The sequence below is a fragment of the Scyliorhinus canicula genome, chromosome 7 (genome assembly GCF_902713615.1).
Source record: "Scyliorhinus canicula chromosome 7, sScyCan1.1, whole genome shotgun sequence".
In the NCBI taxonomy this organism is placed as follows: domain Eukaryota; kingdom Metazoa; phylum Chordata; class Chondrichthyes; order Carcharhiniformes; family Scyliorhinidae; genus Scyliorhinus; species Scyliorhinus canicula.
This window is the reverse complement of record NC_052152.1, coordinates 170,580,849-170,602,896: the sequence shown is the minus strand read 5'-3', so window position 1 is coordinate 170,602,896 and position 22,048 is coordinate 170,580,849. Positions and strand designations below refer to the sequence as shown.

The following is a 22,048-nucleotide window of genomic DNA, read 5'->3' as shown; positions in this document are numbered from 1 at the left end:
CGTGTGGGCGCACGGCACCCCGAGGGTGAGGAGGGTCTTCTTGGAGCGGAGTAGGGAGAGTGGAGGGCTGGCATTACCCAACCTTTCGGGGTATTACTGGGCGGCTAATGTATCGATGGTGCGCAAGTGGATGATGGAAGGGGAGGGGGCAGCTTGGAAACGAATGGAGAGGGCGTCCTGTGGCAACATAAGCCTGGGGGCCCTAGTAACGGCGCCATGGCCGCTCCCTCCCACGAGGTACACCACGAGCCCGGTGGTGGCGGCCACCCTCAAGATCTGGGGGCAGTGGAGGCGACACAGGGGGGAAGTGGGAGGTCTGATGGAGGCACCGTTAAGAGGGAACCATAGATTCATCCCGGGGAACATGGACGGGGGATTCCAGAGCTGGCATAGGGTGGGCATCAGGCAGCTGAAGGATCTGTTTGTAGATGGGAGGTTTGCGAGCCTGAGAGAGCTGGAGGAGAAATTCGGGCTTCCCCCGGGAAACATGTTTAGACATTTGCAGGTGAAGGCATTTGCTAGACACCAGGTGGAAGGGTTTCCCTTGCTCCCCAGTAGGGGGGCGAGCGATAGGGTGCTCTCGGGGGTCTGGGTCGGAGGGGGGAGGATATCGGACATATACAAAGTAATGCAGGAGGCGGAGGAGGCATCAGTAGAGGAGCTGAAAGCCAAGTGGGAGGGGGAGCTGGGAGAGCAGATAGAGGATGGGACATGGGCGGATGCCCTGGAGAGGGTTAATTCTTCCTCCTCGTGTGCGAGGCTTAGCCTCATTCAATTTAAGGTGCTACATAGAGCCCATATGACGGGGACAAGGATGAGTCGGTTCTTTGGGGGTGAGGACAGATGTGTCAGGTGTTCGGGAAGTCCAGCGAACCATGTCCATATGTTTTGGGCATGTCCGGCACTGGAGGAGTTCTGGAAGGGGGTGGCAAGGACGGTGTCGAGGGTGGTGGGATCCAGGGTCAAACCAGGATGGGGACTAGCGATCTTTGGGGTTGGGGTGGAGCCGGGGGTACAGGAGGCGAGAGAGGCCGGAGTACTGGCCTTTGCGTCCCTAGTTGCGCGAAGAAGGATACTAATACAGTGGAAGGACGCGAGGCCTCCAAGCGTGGAAACTTGGATTAATGACATGGCAAGCTTTATTCAGTTGGAAAGGGTCAAATTCGCCCTGAGAGGGTCGGTACAAGGGTTCTTCAGGCGGTGGCAGCCTTTCCTCGACTTTTTGGCTCAGAGATAGGGTACAGAGGTCGCAGCAGCAGCAACCCGGGGGGGGTGGCAACAACGGGTGTGGTGGGTTACTTACGGTTGTAATGCAGGCAAATTTGTTCGCAGTTCATGTTTGATGTTGATTGTTGCTTTGTTTGTTTTTGGGGAGGTGGGCGGGGGGGAGGGACAACGCGCGCACGAGTTCGGGCGGGGGGGGGGGATATTTGTTAAGAGGGAATATTTTGTAATATTCTATAGTTAGTTGGGGTAAATATTTTTATGTAAAAATTTTTTTCAATAAAAATTATTTAAAAAAAAAAAAACAGCGGTTCTTGGCCAGCACGGTGGCGCAGTGGTTAGCACTGCTGCCTCACCGTACCGAGGTCCCAGGTTCAATCCCGGCTCTGGGTCACTGTTCGTGTGGAGTTTGCACATTCTCCCCCGTGCTTGTGTGGGTTTTGCCCCAACAACCCAAACGAAGTGCAGGCTATGTGGCCATGCTAAATTGCCCCTTAATTGGAAAAAATTAATTGGGCACTCTAAATTTTTGGGAAAAAAAGAAACGGCTGTTGTTATCAGCAGAGGAATACTTAGCTATTTCAATGCAAGCATTCAATATATTTATTTTAAATACCTCTCCTAGCCATGAGCTGTGGTCAGATCCTGAACATTTCTCTACTCCTTCAATTAAATCGATCATTTAAATATAACCATGAGAAATATTCATTTTGCAAGTGTTATTATAGCACGTGATTTTCACCCAAAACCAAATTTGGATTTTAGATTGACCCGGCTGTCCAGCTTAGCGGTTGTGATATACAATTACCATAGACAAAGTGACGCAGGCAGCACACAAGCTTCATGTTGGCTGCTAATTAGAATGACTGTGGAGAGCAGCCCATCACTGAATGCACATCTGAATGGCTGCTCGCCTCAACAGGGGGTCCAGGTTTGTCTGAGGCTCGCACCACTTAAGTATATCACGTGCTACTTAAAGCCAGACTGCACCGCTTAAAGAAGTGATTTCTGAGTGGAATGCAGCTGAAACAGTTTGGGGAGTAGCTGGGAGAAGCATCATAAATAGTGCAACAGGCCAGAGAGTGGGTGCCAAGGTTTTCAGATGCTGCACTGGAGGCATTGGTACGGATGAGAGAGTTTTTCTTCCCTTCGGGAGGCATGAAACATTCCTGACAAATGCAGAGAAGACAGTAGGAGCAGATGACAACGGTTGTCAATACCAGCAGTTTAGCCCCATGTATGTTGTGCAGGAAGAACTGTAATTACCTGACAAGAATGCCGGTATCACACTGATTAGCACTGTTGGTTCACAGCACCAAGGACCCCGGTTCGATTCCCGGCTTGGATCACTGTCTGTACGGAGTCTGCACGTTCTCCCCGTATCTGCGTGGGTTCCTCCGGGTGCACCGGTTTCCTCCCACAAGTCCCGAAAGACGTGCTTGTTAGGTGAATTGGACATTCTGAATTCTCCCTCAGTGTACCCAAACAGGCGCCGGAGTGTGGCGAATAGGGGATTTTCACAGTAACTTCATTGCAGTGTAATATAAGTCTATTTGTGACACTAATAAAGATTATTATTAAAGAATAGTTGAGATCAGTAAATGCATCCCGATATGCAATTCCCTACCAACTACATCACTAGCCTCACATGCTACACGCATACTTCACTCATTTACCAGCAGTCTATATTAACCACAGCTCAAACCTGACATTCATAACCTCACCTTATCCTCAAATACTTTTCACCACTGGAAGCCGCACAATCACATCCCACAGCTTGCATGCACTGCCAGCTATTTAACTGTAACAGGCACATCGCCCAAGCATGGCACCATACCATTTGACATACTTCTCTTTTGCAGGACAAGATAGATAGAAGCAAAAGTGAACCGGCAGTGGGGGGGGGGGGTTGGGGTCAGGGGGGGGTTGGGGTCAGGTGGGGGAGAGTCATGTACCGCCACGTGTGCCATCCCCGTAGGGAGGAGGCAGTGCTGGGAATAATGGAAGCGATGTCACTGAGACCATGGCAAGCAGTGCCACTATTGTCATCGAAGGTGATGGTGTGATGCTACCTAATCCACTTTCTCAAATCCCACCATTCTCATCCCATAATATGTAATGATGTACAAACTGCACCTCTTATTTACTCCCCTTCCCCCATCCCAAACTATCGTTGGCCATTTATGCTTTCAGGTACCAAAGAACTGCTGCCTTGCCAGCTAGTGGTGCCTGAACCTGAAATTCGACAGGAACAACAGACTAAGGCAAAGAAATAAACTTGATATGCCGATCCCAATCGTGCCGTGTGAACCTTAGCGGGTAGTATAGAGGTAGAATCTTTATATAGTGAGTCATTGGCCATGAGTGGGCTGCAGCCACGACAGGGGAATGGGTATCCCGGAAGGCAAGATCACAGACAAGTTCTGCTGCAGAGGGTTAAGATAAGGACTTCAATGGACTGGTATGTAGAAAAAGGTTCATGGGTATGCACGCATAAATATCTAGTGTATTGCCTGGCCTGCCAGTGTGCCTGCAGTCACTGTCAGGGAACATGGAGAGGTATAGCTCCAACTTAGCACAGGGCTTCATGCAGATGGGACTCCATCCTTTCAAAGGTGACTGGCTCCAGGAATACAATTGCAAACCCAAATGTAATGGTGCATGTGATGGCCATTGTCTCAGCTTCCACCTCAGGCAGAAGCCATCCGACATCTGAGTGCTGCAGTGAAGCTCAGGCTGAAGTCATGAAATCTCAGTTTCATGCCTACAATTCTAGCTTGATGCCCAGCAGGCTCAAAATGCTGCCATCATTGCTGCAGATGCCAGAGCTCAAAGGCCACTTGCAGACATTCACAACATTCCAGAAGCCTGTGCTACACGAAATGACTAAGATTGCTGAGGCACTACTCAAGGAAAGTGGCCACTGTGGATCGCAAGCTGGAGGTACTCTCTCAGGAAGATGGTACTTGTGTTCCCACCACTGCCAGCTGTCTGGGTCCTTGCTATTGCCTCTCAGCCAGCCAGCCCAGACTGCTGCCACCCATGCCAAGGTGATGTTTGGAAGGTAAACCCTCAAGGCCCAAGCTGCTCAGGGTTCTGCAAGGCCATCTGCAGCCTCCCACGCTAAAACCCAGCAGCTTTCATTCTGCAGCCACTGGGGTAGTAAGGCAAATACATCCCCACGTTAGGCACTAAGGAAATAAAAGGGTGATTAGTTAAGTATTGTACTGAGTTTTGAATGTTGGAATGGAGCGGTTACTTACAATGGTTTCTTGTTCAGGATTGTGGGCGAGGGAGCTGTGATAATCCATCACAGTGGAACTGTTGTACAATGGGGATTTGGAGTTTTAATCCGGAAATGGGAGTCTGATGATGCATGCATGGATAGCCGGCCCAGAATGTGAATGTACCAGCTCTCTCTTAACTTGGCCTTCCTTCTTCTTTTGAGGTGTTCCCAAACCTGTGGTAGCATGGGCTACTTCCTCATGATATGGAAGATGTTGCCACAAAGTAGGGCAATCTCTCTGGTGTCTATTGCAGGGCCCCTCCCGTGTGCCACAAGCCTTGGAACCATTGGTTTAACACCCCATAGTCTGCTTGATAATGCTCTGTGGTAGTACGACTAGGGAGATCATATGACCTTAGAACCAAGCTGCCATTGGTACAGCAGCCCATTGCCCATTGGCCCAGGCAAGTCATGTGCCTCTCTGCCAATTGGCTGTGGCTAGTCATGTGACTCCCCGCCGATTGGCCGAGAGGATGGTAGCTCCGCCTACAAGGCGGGGTATAAAAGCTCGTACCATGCGGCAGTCAGCCTTTCCTTGTACGACCACTGCCGGGCTGTCATCTAGCTTATTAAAACCTAATATTTGGACCCTCTCTACAACTCGTGTCAGATTGATGGTACATCATGCTCCTAATTGCATAATGATGTTCATTATAAAGCACATTAGTGGGCTTGTGGGGGTAAGTCTTTGGACAGGATAGCCCTTGTCGCTGAGCAACCACCTTCTGGTTCCATGTGGTAGCTGAAAGGTTTTTGGGACAGCTGATGGGTGCAAGATTAATGAGTCACGGTTGCTATCGGGACAGTAGATGTTCATTAGCCTGAGATCTTGGGCAGTTGCACACCAACTATATACTAAGTGAGTGAAGCCCTTTGCAGTTTTAATACATCTCATTATTGAGATACGGCACCCGCAAAGCCAAATGTGCGCAGTCAGTGGTATCCTGCACTTTGCCCACTATCCTGGCAAAGTCACATTCACATGCCTCTGCTTCACACTGTACAAAAAAAGAAGATTGTGGTCCCTCTCCTGAAGTACAGAGATTTTGTCATCTCCAGGCTGCAGCAGTGAACTCCCAGATGTTTGCTGTGTCACTGGTTCCAGGATCTGCTGGCAAAATAAATTCTGGACGATGGTAAGGTTAATAGCAACTGGGAGCACCAACTTTGTCCTGCTGGTCTTGTTTCAAGATATGGCAGAGTTCTGTAACCACCTTTTTGATGAAACAACCCCGGAACACAATGGGCGGGATTCTCCACTGTGAGCGGCCGCCGACCGGCGCGGTGTGAATCGCGCCCTCGCCGGCTGCTGAATTCTCCGGCACCGGAGATTCAGCGGGGGCGGGAATCGTGCCGCGCCAGTCGGCGGCCGCTCACAGCGGCCCTCCCAGCGATTCTCCGACCCGCGATGGGCCGAAGTCCCGCTGGTTCTTTGCCAGTCCCGCCGGCGTAAATTAGACTAGGTCCCTTACCGGTGGGACAAGGCGACGCGGGCCGGCTCTGGGGTCCTGGGGGGGGGGGGGGGGGGTGCGGGGAGATCTGGTCCCGGGGGGGGGGGGGGGTGCCCCCACAGTGCCTGGCCCGCGATCGGGGACCACCGATCCATGGGCGGGCCTGTGCCGTGGGGGCACTCTTTTCCAACGCGCGCCGGCCGTGTCAGCCTTCGTGATGGCCGACATGTAGGTGAACCCCGCCCGCGCATGCGCAGGGATGTCGTCAGCAGTCGCTGATGCTCCCGCACATATGCGGACCCGCGCCAGCCGGCGGAGTCCCTTCGGCCCCAGCTGGCATAATGCCAAAGGCCTTCCACGCCGGCCAGCGGGGCGCAAACCACTCCGGCGCTGGCCTTGCCCCTGAAGGTGCGGAGGATTCCGCAGCTTTTGGGGCGGGCCGATGCCGAGTGGTTCACGCCACTCCATCCCGCCGGGATCCCCCGCCCCGCCGGGTACGGGAGAATCCTGCCCAATACTTCTGGCTTAGTTGCCGTCAGGAAATGAAGATTTTCGGTGGGTAACGCCTTCTGCTGAAATCACTCCTTTGTATACAGCTCACTCTCAAACTGCTTGTTTTCTTTTCTGCCTCTGTTCCATCTCCCGACGATGCTGGAGCCCAAGGAGAATTGCAGTTTTAATGCCTGTGACATCATGCAAGTTGTGTACTCAGGCCTTCAGTAGCCCCTGTTATATTAACATGATTGGTAATGTGTTGTATTATTTGTCATTTCTTCCAGAATGACCCAATGTAGTGTTGACAAAGAATATACCAACCAAAAGATTGAAACAAAACTATTATTACACAACTAATTAATGGAGTTCGCACACGCTACTGAGCTATAGATGTTAATAAATGATATTGAATCTGTCTTACAGTATTCAATATTCTATCCAGTCACTAACTACACAATGATCTCCTGAACCAGCTTGTGCCTACAGAGCCCAACCTTGCTGCCGCACTGCAATGCTGCTTCATAATGTGAGGTAACAGCAGCACTAGGCCAAGTGGAAGATTGATGAATGGATCAATGCTTGGCAACAAAACTGATCATGATAAATAAACGAAAGTCCAACTAACTGTAAATCCATCAGGCATTAATTCAAACAGATGAGCACCGTGTTGTGAGAAGGCAGCACTCCCAGTTCTCCAAAGTTCAGTTAAATATTTCCTCAAAGCACTCAATTTTTCCATCATCTGATTTTTTTTAATATAACATTTCTGTAAAAGAAACTCCAGCTGTAGGCAATGTTTTGTATTTTCTTTCCATTAATCAGAACTCGAGTCAATGAAAATAAGCTTATACAGTCGGTAATTTGCATAGTACAAACCTGGCAACCAGCAAGCTAGAGAGTGCAGGGAAATAAATTCAAGCATGAAAAAGGCAAGATTTATGCTGGAAGGAAATGCACCAACATTTGCATTATTCATGAGTTTAACGACAGACTATGTCATTAAAATAAACATTTCTATTTACTTTAAAATCTTATGCCTCAGATGGATTAGAACCTTTTGTGACCTGGAACTGACCTCATTTTTAGAGTCATCAACGACTTGAATAAACATTTGAAGAACTGTACACAAGGACAGAACCTAAACTGTTTTTATGACTGGACAATCCTAAAATAGGGCAGCCCTCTAACAGAGGTAGAATAGACAGCTAAAGATCCAATGTGATAGGTGGTGCGCACACACATTTGTTCCACACCAGGAGTGCTCCACCCACTATCTTGGATTGGGTTCCTCGAAACGTGTCTCGGGCACAGGTCTGAATCATTTGAAAACCTGAGGTGCAATTTAGTGGAGAAAAAAATAGAGTCCCGTTTTGAGCGCATTTAGCAGGCTGTTTCCCAGGGCAACGCCGAGAAGACCCCGCTATTAAACAAGACTCTGCTTCATTTTCGGGCATCGATGAGGCAGGCCCCACCAAGGCCACACATAGACTAATTTCCTGCACTCGGCCCGCCAGTGCAGGAAGATGGCACCCCGATCTCTCCAAACACCTCCACCCTGCAGCCTCCGGAGCCCCGCCCCCATCTCCCCGACTTACCAATTAGGGGGTCTTCGAGACCCCGCACCCCACCTCATAGGGGCAGGGCACCCCAGGACCCGATCCAAGGTACGGGAAACCTAGCACACAAGCACCTTGTCACTGCCAGGCTGGCAGTGCCCGTGCCAGCCTGGCAGTGATACCAGGGTACTAACTACTCACTTGGATATGCAAATCTGAATCCCACCCATTGAGGGTGGGATTCAGATCGCGATACCTCATGAGATCCCGTTAGATCTCGCAAGGCGCAAAGAGAGTCATAACCATGAAATTTAACGGCCTTGTCGGGTCACCAGGTTGGATGCGACAAGGCCGGTCGATCATGCCCCTTATTTTCATACACCAATAAAGACTCTGCATTTATAGGACCCTTTAGTGAAATTAGCTGTCACAGAGTCTGACATGTCACGTGATAAAATTGTTCAGATACTATAAAAGCTCAGGAGACCCGGGGAGGTGAATCAAAATGGCAGTTTATTTTTAGCCAAAAGAAAGAGCTGCAACATGGCGTACAGCACATAGGTCCCATCCGGGACTACATGGATCCCAAGCTGGGCCGGTTTTTAAGAGGTGATTCTATGAGCCCCAGCCTCCGCCAATCAGTGGGGGAGTTCGTATTCCACAAGCTCCCAGGGAGATCATTCAGGTCCCCATGTGTCACGTGAGGGTTATTACAGACACACATAAGCACTAACACGCAGCAAGGAACCTTGAACAATGCTGCTCATAGGACTCATCCTCTGGAATCATAGAATGACCAAACACAGAAGAGGAAGAGGCCATTCACTCATCTTCAAGGCCTCTTTGATGGAGCTACCTGTTAGTCCCACTCACCTGCTCTTTCACCCTATCCCTGTCATTTTTTCTTACCCTTCAAGCATTTGAATGTCACTTTTGAATTTGCTTCTCCTTGGCAATGCCTTCCAGGTCACAAGAACTTGCTGAGTAAAATTGTTTCATTTCGTTCATCATTCTTTTGGCAGTCACCGTTAATCTGTGTCCTATGGTTACGGACTCTTCTGCCACTGGAAACAGTTTCTCCTTGTTTACTCTACCAAAACCTTCCCTATTTTGAAAACCTCTTGATGGTTGGAATTATCCGGCTGTTCATCGGCAGCAGAATTCTCTGGTAGTGCCAGCAGCACACCATGCCCATGGGTTTCCCGGTGGCGTGGAGTGGCTTCAATGGGAATTTCCGTTGAAAGCAGCGGGAGCAGAGAATCCCGCCGCCAGTGAACGGCGCGCTGCCAAGAAACACACAGCTCGGAGGCCGGAGAAACTCGCCCAATATCTCCCCTTGACCTTTTCTGCTCAAAGAAGAATATCCAGGTTAGTTGCTGGAAATACTCAGCAGGTCTGACAGCATCTGTGGAGAGAGAAGCAGAGTTAACGTTCTGAGTTGAATATGATGCTTCGTTGGAACTGATGGGTTGTCCTTTTTGGCTGCGACTTAACCCCTCTGTTTTTCGCCTAATAGTTGCCTTCTGTCTATTTTCTGCTAACAGGTTTTGCTGCTGTCGAACTGTTTGTTTTCTATATTTTCAATGTTACTACAGCAATCATAAGTGGTCAGGCAGGGGGTCGGCATTTGGGACCTGAGGATGATGGAGAGCAGACAGAAAAGTAGGGAGGAGGAAGAGGGCACTGTAGAGGAGACCACAAACACTTCAGGGAACTCTTCCAGTACCTCAATAATGTATGTGGTGTCTTTACTACACCAAGGATGCTGGCACACCCACCCCTCCTCCCAACCCCTCCCCAACCACCACCGAGCTATGTTGCCCACTGTGGAGCCACAACTGAAGTACTGAGCCAGGGCATGGAAAACACTACTTGTGGTTAGAAAGGTCACTCTGACCTGCTCTTTCCTGAAAAATTGAAAGCCCAAATGCATCACCCACACTTGCAGGAAAACATGGCCGCTACCTTATAAGTGTAAAATGATTTGGGGTTTCTGAGCTCAACACTTTGTAAACGAAAACTAACATTATTGCCCTTTGGAAAGTCTAGACCACCAAAGTGAAAGATTTACCTGAAATAAGCCTGGGAAATAAGGGTAGTGCACAACTACTGAGTACTTCAGAATGAATGGAATATTGTTCAGAGTAACAGTGGGTTTGAAAGTGTTCTTTAACTTACCAGAGGGAGCTTTCCTTTTCATAGAAGCAACAGCATTGCACTTGTTGAAATATCTATTGCATATCACCACAATGAGAGGAGTGGATTCCATTGGTTTAACATATCCACTCTTACTTAATGGGAGTTGTGCCAACTGTACAAAAGCTCATTTTGAAAAGAAATAACTAAGAGCATTTATAATTACTTAAATGTAACATTTTTTGTTTTGAAAAACAATGAAACAAAAAGCACCAATGGGATAATTGGAGAAACGGCATGGAGGAGTTACAAAACCCAACAGTCCTCAAACGTTCCATTAACATCGTCAAAATACAAAGACTCTGAACTTCTCCACTGCTCTCAATGGTGTTATTATTGAAACAAAATGGTTCAAATCAGCACTAATAGACAAAATTAAATGGGACTTTCGCTACTGCTGGAATTATATTCAATGGGCGCAATTTAATGGGGTATAACAGAGTCACGTTTTGGGTGCGTTCAGTGGGGTGTTTACCTGCATCTGCAGCGCCAAGAATAACCTGCTATTTAATGGTACTTTCATTTTGTTTGGAGGAGCGCTTATAATCATTTCCTGCACTGAACAGCTCAGCTCGCCAGTGCAAGAAGGGTATTCATGGATCGGGGTAGCCCAATCTTTTGCCCCCCTTCATCCACCCCACTGCGGCCTCCGGAACCCCAATGCATCCAATTTACCTCTGACAGGATCCTTGAGAACTGCTCACTAAATTGGATGTAAGTCACCCATGGCATTACAGCATTATTTTGAAGAAGAATGTGAGAGTTCGCCAGATCAGTAAAGTAAATCAGATTATCTGATTATTAATACATTGCTGTTTGGAGAACCATGCTGTGAGAAAGTTGGCTTCCACGTTTACACTACAGTAGTGGCATCATTTTTTTTTAATTCAATGGCTGTGAAGTATTTTGCCATATCCAGCAGTTATGAAAGGTGCCACATAAATGCAGCTCTTTTTTTAGTGGGCTGTGATCACCTGCTTACCATCTGAAAGCTGAGATTCCAAGCATGTGTGCACATTATTTTTTTGAGAGGGGACTTTCATAACCACCTTGAACATTAGGGTAATTCCGCCTCAGGACGGGGAAAACAGGGAAAGGAAAATACAGTCATGTAATTTAAGCCGTTCTCTGTAACCTCCCGCCAGACAGAACATGCCTGTTTCAGCCAAAGTGTATGTTCCAAGTGTGAATGGATGCCTCAGGTGTTTGGGTCACGACTGAAAACTCCCACAGCTTAACTTGGTCTCTGTTAATATCTCTGCTCACGAACCATGAAATAGCATCCATTGGCATAAAAACAATCTGCTGCCTGGAGCCTAGCAACAGTTTATCAGTAGTTCCTCAACACTTCGACCTGGTGATGCAACTTAGCAACAACACATCTTTATTACACCTGCAATATCTCCTGAACCTTGGCCAAGTATATTTCTCTTTGCCAAAAGGTTATAATTTATACAACTGGATTTGGTGTGGTAATTAATACATATCAGAATAAAAATAAAAAATTATGTATCGGAAAAGAATAAAAATTAACATTTCAGGTGAAACCTCTTCATCAGAACTGAGAACTGGAAGGGAAGTAACCCCATTAATAGGATACTGTGAAGGATTTGCCATACAAAAGATTATAGGCTGGATTCTCCGTTCCTGAGACTAAGAGCTGGATTCTCCGATTTTGAGGCTATATCTGGAGGAAGCGTCTAGTTTTACAATTAAAAGGTCGGCGGCGCCCCACACCGATGCCCCGCCTGGTGGGGGTCTAGCAGCCATGCCACGTAAAGCCCCCGGCTTTACCTGCAGATACGGACGGAGAATGGCCGGGTCCGTGGTCGCGCATGCGCACGCCAGTGACCTGCGGCGGCCACGCCGTTCAACATGGCCCAGACACATGCGGACGCAGCCTGCCAGATAGTGCCCCCCCTGTAACCACCCTCGCCACCCGCTGCCAGCGGAATGATTCCCCACCACGTCTGTGACACCGTCCGCAGCTGCCACGCAAGGTCCCCGAAAACTATGAGCTCATGCGATCGACGCCGTTGGGAAGTTGGCCATCAGGGATGGAACATTGGGGGAGGGCCTCAGGTGACATCCTGTGACCGTCCCGATGGCGTGCGGTGTACTCAGCAGTTTCGGCCTTCAGTGAGTGACAGTGGAGTTTGCATTTTCTCCCCAAGTCTGCGTGTGTTTCCTCCCTCGTCCAAAAATGTTCAGGTTATAATATAATAATCTTTATTATTGCCACAAGTGGGCTTACATTAACACTGCAATGAAGTTACTGTGAAAAGCCCCTAGTCGCCACACTCTAGCGTCTGTTCAGGTACACAGAGGGAGATTTCAGAATTTCCCATTCACCTAGCAAGCACGTCTTTCGGAACTGGTGGGAGAAAACCGAAGCACCCGGGTGAAACCCACGCAGACAGGGGTAGAACGTGCAGACTTCGCACAGGCAGTGACCCAAGCTGGGAACTGAACCTGAGACCCTGGCGCTGTGAAGCAACAGTGCTAACCACTGTGCCCCTCTGTGGATGGATTGGCCATTCTAAAAAAAATTGTCCCTTCATGTTCAAAGATGCGCAGGTTAGCTGGGGTTACGGGGATAGGGCAGGGAAGTGGGCCTAGCTGGGGTGCTGTTTCAGAGGGTTGGTGCACACTTGATGGGCTAAACGGCCTCCTTCTGCACTTTAGGAATTCTATGGTGCCTCCAGTAATAAGACCGAACAGAGGGATCAAACTTAACCCAAGCAGCCCCATGTGAGGCAGTGCATCGTCACTGAGCTCGGTGAGACCCACATCAATAGTATGGTTCAGCCATCTGAGCAGTACACTCCACACATACTTGTTAGTGACTATCAACAGCAATTTTACTGTAGCCTTGGTAGGACCTACCACTGAATGTCTTTGCCACTCTAACCTACACAGGAGCTACCTCTAATCAGTAGAAATAGTCTCACTGAAAGTGACAGCACGCAAAAATTTGTTGTCAGCATTTTGTTCATGAATTGTAAATTCCTGTTCTGCTTTATCTGAAAATATAATAGAATATTTGGCTCCTTCCGGCCACATTGAGATGTTCTGCTCAGGTGGGAGCACAATTTGATTATGGAGCATTGTGTGAACCGTAAATGAGATGCTGTCAAAGTGTTTCCCATTCTCTGAGCTGTTATTAAGGACCATTAAACCTTTGTGGCCTGTCAAGTGAGCCATAGATTAATGCAATCCACATTTGACAGCACAGAGCAACTATTTTTCACTAGATACTGAATGGAATTAATAATGCAACAGCAAAGAGTTTATTCATCTTTCCTGTAAAAATAATATATTAACTCTTATTGCATTCAAGTGCAACTGGGAAGGGAAGGATATCGGTTTTCTTTCACCCTATCCAAAGTCTTTGAACATGCATCCAAAAGAAGTTTCCATTTTTCCAGAACTCCAAGTTCCTCCAATCAGGTTTCCACTCCTGGAATGGTACTGAAATGGGCCTTAACAAAGTTATGAATGACATTCTATGTCACTGTGACTGCGATAAGCCATCACTTTCATTTGTCTCGACCTGTCAACAGCTCCTGCCAATGTTGACCACACTATCCTCCTCCAATGTCTCTCCACTATCAGCCAGCATTTGCTGGCTTCCATTCTCATATAACCAGTCATAACCAGAGATTTACTTGCAATAGCTTCTCATCCCGCTGTTAATGTTACTTCTGGTATCACTGGAGGATCAATCCCTGCACCTCCATGCTGCTCCGCGGTGACATCATCCAAAATCACAACATCAAGTTCCACATGTATGCTAACATCGCCTAGCACTAGACTCGTGCCTCCTCCAGTTAAATAGTTGGAAGACGGAAGCCATTATATTCGGCCGCCGCAAATAGAATCATAGAATCAGAACATATCTGCAATGCAGAAGGAGGCAATGCGGCCCATCGAGTCTGTACTGACCCTTTGAAAGAACACCCTACCCAGGCCGGCTTCCTCGCCCCATCCCCATGAGCCCACCTAACCTTTAGACACTAAGGGGCAATTTATCATTGCCAATTCACTTAACCTGCACATCTTCGGACTGTGGGAGGAAACCGGAGCACCCGGAGGAAACCCACGCAGCCACGGGGAGAACGTGCAAACTCTGCACAGACAGTCGCCCAAGTTCGGAACCAGTTCACTGATGTTGTGAGACAGCAGTGCTAACCACTGTGCAACTGTGCCATCCAAAGTACTCTATTTCGTAACCATCGACTCCATCCCTCTCCATGGCAACACTCTGAGGCTAAATCAGGCAGTTCACAATCTTGCTGTCATATTTAAGCTGAAGAGGAACTTCCAACCATATATCTGCTCCATCACCAAGACTGCCTACTTCTCTTTCATAACACACCCAATTCCAGCAATACTTCAGCTCATCTGCTACTGAAACCCTCATCCGTGCCTTTGCTACCTTGAAATTTGATAATTCCAAAACTCTCCTTGCTAGTTTCCTATCTGTCATCCTCCATAAACATGAGGACATCTAAAACTCTCCTGCCCGTTTCTTAACTGACACCTGTTCACCTATTACCCCTGTTCTATATTGACGCATAATGCAGCAATGCCACTTTTTAAAAATTCATATTCTCATTTTCAAATCTTTCCATGGCCTTGCCTCTCACTATCTCTACAAGCTCCCCCAGTTCCACAATCTTCCAAGATCTCTGCACCCGTCCAAGTCTATGCAATCCCTTTCAGTTCCAATTTTGGGTAAAGTTGACAGGCACCATTGGCCTGCAATCCTAACAAAACCAGCTGCTTCCTTTGCCTGCTTCTCCTTGCCAAAAGAGAATTAAATGGTGTCAGTTTTCGTTGAATAGGCAACCTCAATATCCCTTTAATTAACAATAAGTACCAAAATGTAAGATGTTGCAAATGTTTCCAGCTCCAGCCTCGAAGTGACCAGACACACAAAAGTTCTTTGCCACATTCACCTTCACAGACACTGGAGTACTGTATGATCCTTGCTCTGCTCTGAGGCTGAGGTTTGTGGCTGCAACAAGTGTCAGGTTTCAGTGACGATATCCTCGCTGCATAAAGCAGTTAGCAGAATTAACTTGGGGAGCTGGGGAGGTGGTTGGACTGAACATATGGCTGAGATATCCATACCCTTCTCAAGAGTACATCAAGAGCTAGAGGACATAGAATCAAAATAATGGGCAAAAGGAGTAGACGTGATGTGGGGAAAAAACAACTTCACCCAGAGGATGGTTGAAGTCTGGAATGAACTTCCTGAGAGGGTGGCGGGGGCAGTTCGATTGAGATATTCCAAAAGAATTGGATTGCTATCTGAAAAGAGAGAACGTGCAAGGTCACACGGATAAGGCAGGAGAGTGGAACCAGGTAGCATGCTCTTTCAGAGAGCCAAAATCCCTCTTCCTGCTCTGTCAAGGTTTTGATCTGTGAAGTTATAAGTGCCTGCTTTGTTTATTTTTTTTGATGTACAATAAAGTTTGTTTTTGTTTAAAACCATGAAATCCTGTGGTGTAGTCCTGTCAGGTAATTGGTGGGTTCTTGGATTTCTTCTTTAAAAGTTAACGTTCCCCAGCAGGATTGTGGCACTTATGCCCTCTGCAACTTGAAAATCCAAAGTGTGGGATGAAGGAGTGCAGGGTGTGAGAAGGAGGATTATGCATGAAAAGGCCACAATCTTTGAGAGTTTCAACTCTGCCATAGCCTCAGTAATTACTGACCCCGTAATTGGCAGCATTATCTGCTCTGCGAGGGGTCCGAGGATGCAGGCGGCCTGTCCTGCTTTAGTTCGCTCTTGCTTCTTCTTTTCATGCGCCATCTCCCCTGCAAGAGAGGTTGTTCATTCTGTTTTGATGCTGTGAGTGTCCTCCGGTAGCAGATAATATGCTCAACCTGTAAGATGTGGATGTGAAGTTCCGAGCAGTGCTAAGTGTGTGAGGATAAAGTGAAGCATATTAGGTATGAGTCCTGATTGATAGATATTGTGAGGTGAGTGTTGGTAGTGTGGGGATTTAAATAATTGGAGAGCCCAATGGTGCAGCTGGTGGGATATGGCTTTTCAAGATGCATTCACTGACCTTTACCATTCGTGTGACGTCATTGAATCTTTTGCAGCAGTTCATCCAGGTCCTCAGGGCTTGACACCTGACATTGATCTCCACAACTTTGTGCTCCCATTGTCTTTTGACCCTGTGTCTGGAAAGCCACCTGCTCCACCAAGATCTCTAGTGCAGTGTTTGATAACCATGTAGCCCCCTCTCCCTACTGTTCTTCAATGTTCCTCAGGTCTATGTTACTTCCTGCACGATTGTCAGCGGCTGCTCCAACCACAATGCTAGTCCCCAGTGAGAGGAGCAGGTTAGCTTTCAGAACTGCTTTAAGTGGTGCTGGCCCCTCAGAATATTGACCCTCTGCTGATCCACCCAGCCACTCAATTCCACGGTTAGCACTGGCTTGAAGCCAAAATAATTGAAATGAGCAGGCGGCCCATTTTGGGGGACTATTGACTTCCTCCCCAAAGAGCTGCCATAGCTAATAAAACGGCAACTTGTTCACCAAATTGCCTGTTCCTGTTGCTATAATTATGTAAATTCTAACAACTGTCCTGTAAAGTCGAAAAGAGGTCAATTTCTGAATGGACTATTGTTAAAACATTCACTGTGTTATCTACACACTACCTCTTTTCAATTTAATGTGTGAAGAGCGGTAAACAAGTGTCTAACGAATTAAGGTAAAATCTAAGATTAACACTCACAATCTTGATGGGAAAGAATTCTGCTCAGGTTGACAGGTTCGGAAGAAATAGAATTGGAAGTAAACGCCTGAGACAGATTGATAATTGACCAAACCAGAGAAAACAAAGAGTGAGTGTAAATGATGTGTAGAAATGGTAAAGGTCAAAAGAGGTGTACCAAAGGCATCAGTAATCGACCTATTGCTGCTTATAGATTATTCAAATTATGTGAAACTGGGATAGAAACAAGTTCCTTACAAGCCAAAATGGTGCATCATTTCAGGAATGGGCAATCATATTGGGCTCAATTTCATGGGGTGGGAGAAGGGGTGCATATGGGTTAGCAGAAGTCTGCAGGTAATGCGAAAATCGGCCAGCAGCTGGCGGAACCAAATTTTAAAAACCCGTCAAAGTGGGACTTGGAAGTCCCATCTTTGAGAGCTCTAACAGACCCAGCAATGCCAGAACAGCACCAGTGGTGGGCACTGCAAGCAGTTCCCATGAAGGCGGATGCTGGAGCCAGGTTTTGTGCAGGACGGGCATCAGGCAGCCTCAGGAGGAGGACGAGGGTGGTAGGGGAATGGGTTTTAGGAGACAAAGCAGGCAGGAACAAAGTGGGAGGTAACACCTTGGATGGGGGTGTCCCTGAAGCGCCAAGGACACCCCTCCCACACCCAGGTTCCTTCCTTTACATCTTTACAAAAAAACATTTCCTAAGCAGGTTCCTTACTCTTGCCCTTCAGCCCATCATGCCAACTGTTTTAACCTGTAGGCAGCATAAAACAATAAGCTCAATTGCCCGTTAATTATTTCTTTAAAAAAGGTTGGTGCTCCGGGCTGCTAATTTTGGTGCCTGCCCACCCACCATATTATGTGGAAGAGGTTGGGGTGGGCAGGAAGACAATGGGAGTACCACGCCTTGACCCCACCCCCCCCGCCCCCCCCCCCCCCCCACCCCCCCACCGAAAACATTCCCACGAGGATATGTAAAATCCAATCCATCATGGAGAGAACTCATCAGGATAAATCAAGTGAAATGTGGGTGCCAATCAGACAGGGAAAGTGAGTTTACAATTCTATCGCCATGTCATTTCTGGACTTTGTCACATTAATTGAATATTTATGTTTTGAACATATACTGTCTTTTATGTGTCTGCATATCAAAGACGTCCTATCAGAGAATTTTAAAATAAATGTGAGAAAAGCAGAGCAAATATCTGTGACAGGAGCATATAATAATGCATACAAATCACTAATGGCAGCAAATATGAGATCCTTTTTACATGTATTATACTGTATTATAGAAATAAAGAGGAAAAAAATTGAAAAATGTCACATTCTGAACTCTCATGGGTAAAATGTTCTCTTCTTTTACAGGCCCTGGCAATAATATCCATCCTTTTCATAGTATTATCAACAATTGCCTTGTCACTCAACACACTTCCTGAACTACAAGACAAGGATGAATTTGGACAGTTCACGGACAACCCACAACTGGCTCATGTAGAAGCCGTGTGCATTGCATGGTTCACCATGGAATACCTATTGCGTTTCTTGTCATCACCAAGCAAATGGAAGTTCTTTAAAGGTCCACTGAATGTCATTGATTTATTAGCCATTTTGCCATATTATGTCACTATTTTTCTCACAGAATCCAACAAAAGTGTGCTTCAGTTCCAGAATGTCAGACGCGTGGTTCAGATTTTCCGAATAATGAGGATTTTACGAATTCTCAAATTAGCCCGGCATTCTACAGGCCTGCAGTCATTGGGATTCACACTCAGACGGAGTTATAATGAACTTGGACTGTTGATTTTGTTCCTGGCCATGGGCATAATGATATTTTCAAGTTTGGTGTTTTTTGCTGAAAAGGATGAGGATGACACCAAGTTCAAGAGTATTCCTGCTTCTTTCTGGTGGGCCACTATCACTATGACAACTGTTGGGTATGGCGACATTTATCCTAAAACCTTGTTGGGTAAGATAGTTGGTGGACTATGTTGCATCGCAGGTGTGTTGGTAATTGCGCTTCCTATACCAATTATTGTGAATAATTTCTCAGAGTTCTATAAGGAACAGAAGAGACAGGAGAAAGCAATAAAACGAAGAGAAGCACTTGAAAGGGCTAAGAGAAATGGAAGCATAGTTTCGATGAACATGAAAGACGCTTTTGCTCGCAGCATAGAACTTATGGATATTGTTGTTGAGAAAAATGGAGAAAACCTGAGCAAAAGTGAGAAACTTCAGGATGCTAGTCTATCACCCAACAAGTGGAAATGGGGAAAGAGGACTGTATCTGAGACCAGCTCTAACAAATCTCCTGAAACTAAATACAAAGAACATAGGTCTCCAGGAAATGCACGCTCCCCAAAGGCTAGCCCACAACACTTAAGTGTACAGAAATTGGAGGACATGTACAGTAAAATGGCAAAGACACAATCTCAACCCAATATGAACGTAAGTCAATTGGGTCAAACGTATAGAGTTAGAACCCAAAATCAAATAGAGATGGAGAAAATTTCTGGTCCCTCAGATCCATTATTAAGCACACCAGATGGAATAGTGGATATGAGAAGTCTATCCAGCATAGACAGTTTCATTAGCTGTGCTACAGAGTTTCCTGATGCTGGGAGGTTTACTCACAGCCCTACAGTAATACTGCCCAATAAAGTGTATGGGAACCTGGGTCTTGAAAGAATTCAGAATCAAGAATCACGAATCTTGCCAGCTGATAATGCACCAAACATGCAAACTGCCACAGCACTAGATGGCAGTTACCATAAGAATCTCTTGGACGTCAATACTAATAATTCTTATAACTTTGCAGTAGATAAACATAGCAACATCTTTGTAGAAAGCGCTAAAGGCTCATCCAGACCAGGCAATCCCATAAAATCTAGATCTCTCAAGGTAAACTTCATGGAAAGTGATATTCATACACTTCAAAACACAAACATAACAGCTTTGTCAGCAATTGCGGAGCCCATTGCGGGTGGGTCTCAGGGCGTCACTAGTCCCATGGATGGTCCATTACATACAGAGAAACATCTTCCTGGTGTCGAAGCTTCAACAGTTTGTTCTTCAACTGGAATGAAACCTCCAGAAAACATTACACCAGTGGCGTTTACGTTCCATGATGATGGAGTAAAGAAGTACATTGATGCAGACAGCGATGAAGAAGATCAGTCTCTGGATGGAAGGAAGCCTTCTGGATCAACAAGCCGCGCCTTCCACATCATCAACAGTGACTGTCCAAGTAAGAAAGATGGTGTCTCCCGAAAGGATGGAAATTATTTAGAAGAATCTGGTGTGGCTGCGTCAGCGAAGCACTTTGGACAAAACTGCATGTACAGTGCAGAAAGTGTAACTGATAGAGTAAAGAAAAGTGGTAACCAAGAAGGAAACAAGTTGGACAATCACATCTCACCAGAGATTCATGTGACATATGGTGAAAGTGGCTGTTCCACTGTATATGATGACAACATCTGACTTCTGGTCTGCCAGGCTGTTGTCTGAGCTGGAATTGTGAAATTAATTTGCATATCCTCAAAAAAACAGAGCTTTGTATTTTTGCATGGCATGGAAAACTATTTCAAGCAAGCCAGTGTTACCTTTAAAGTCTAAAGGAGGGTTTAATGGAAGGGAACCTGAGAACATTGACCACAATGCAAAGGTCCTGTCCATGGAACATCAGCACTGAAGAACAGATATCATATACCTGCAGACTTCTGCTAACCCATACCATCAGAATTTTATCACACTATTCTTTTTCGTTCCTGTGTCCCTTCTGACTATCCAGTGACTATGGACTAAAATCACAATTTAAATATAGAGATAATGATGGTCGCTCAGAGACATGCAGAAAGTATTTGTTTGCAAATAAAAGGACAGAAAGAATGTTTCAGAACATTCTGAATCATACAGACATTCTTTGAAGGGTTTCATTTACAGATTCTAGTTGCATAACTGGACCACATTGGATACCATTATTGTATCATGTGATTTGTCTAATGGATACAAATACGCTTTGAGGAATAATGCTTCCACTAAAGATGTGCTCATTTTAGTTCAGATTAGGCTCCTATGGTTGTGGATTACAGTATTTGCTCAATTCCCTTAATTAAACCTTTGAGGAATGCACCAAACATTTCTGCACCAGAATTAATAAAGTTAAGCAATTTTTAAGATTGTAGTTTATTCCAAAAATAGTACATATAAAGAAATATTCTTCGCTTCTGTGTATTTCCTTCATCATGGTTTCTAGCTAACACTTAGCTTTAAAACTGGCAAAAGTTAACATTGTAAATGTCATGTGAAGAAAAAAAAAGTATTTTTGAAGCTGAAGAGTTCTTTCATTATTCAACGGTCACAACCTGAGTCCTAAATTATTGGTCAAGAAAATAAAGTGGGGGGGGGGGGGGGGGGGGAGGGGTGAGTTGCACCAGTTAAATTAAAGGTATGAAACTGCCTTTATCACAGTGACACTTCACTATCAATCTGATCTATATCGCGCAGTGGTTGGAACTGTCTTCATTCGACAAAATAGATGGGTGTATCTATCAAATGAAGAGCATTTCTGCTGTGAAAATTCTAACTACATGTATCAAAAGAAATCTAACTTTACCATTCTGTTAATGTTATTGTAGCTGCTAGATTATTTTCTAGAAAGGAAATATATGCACAAATGTTTCTCATGCTGAATATCTAAGCATAATGCCCATGTAGAAATGCCTTCATAGCTTTGACATATCTGTAATGTAAACTAGGCCGAAGTCCCTTTTGGAAAATGTAAAATACCATATAAAATTTCATAAAGGTTTCCATGTAAAGAATATGATCATAGACTTTATTTTCAAAGTACAATATCAAACCAAACCTAGCAAGTTTACCAGATTTGAAGTTTACAGTTTTAAATGAAAGATTTATTTTTAACAATGGAATAATGCTTATTTTTTCACTCTGGCTGGTCAGGAAGGTATAGATCTAAATCATTAAACACTAGCACTTTAAAAATGTTAAAATTTTATTTTTGGTACAGTAATCTTGTTATGAAATACTGTCTTCAGTTCTAAAAATTAACCATAATAGAACAAAAGAGTCCTTTTGA

At 45.9% G+C, this 22,048-nt stretch overlaps 1 protein-coding gene across 3 annotated transcripts in view; it reads left to right on the top strand.

Moving 5' to 3' along the window:
• The window catches only part of kcnb1 (potassium voltage-gated channel, Shab-related subfamily, member 1), a 407,684-nt gene extending 386,399 nt beyond the window's left edge, over nucleotides 1-21,285 (top strand). For all 3 annotated transcript variants that reach the window (XM_038803262.1, XM_038803261.1, XM_038803263.1), the window contains one exon: nucleotides 18,319-21,285. In XM_038803262.1, the coding sequence (XP_038659190.1) occupies nucleotides 18,319-20,430 (2,112 nt within the window). In that variant the 3' untranslated portion in view covers nucleotides 20,431-21,285. The remainder of the gene's footprint in view (nucleotides 1-18,318) is intronic.
• The last annotated feature ends 763 nt before the right edge of the window (nucleotides 21,286-22,048 follow it).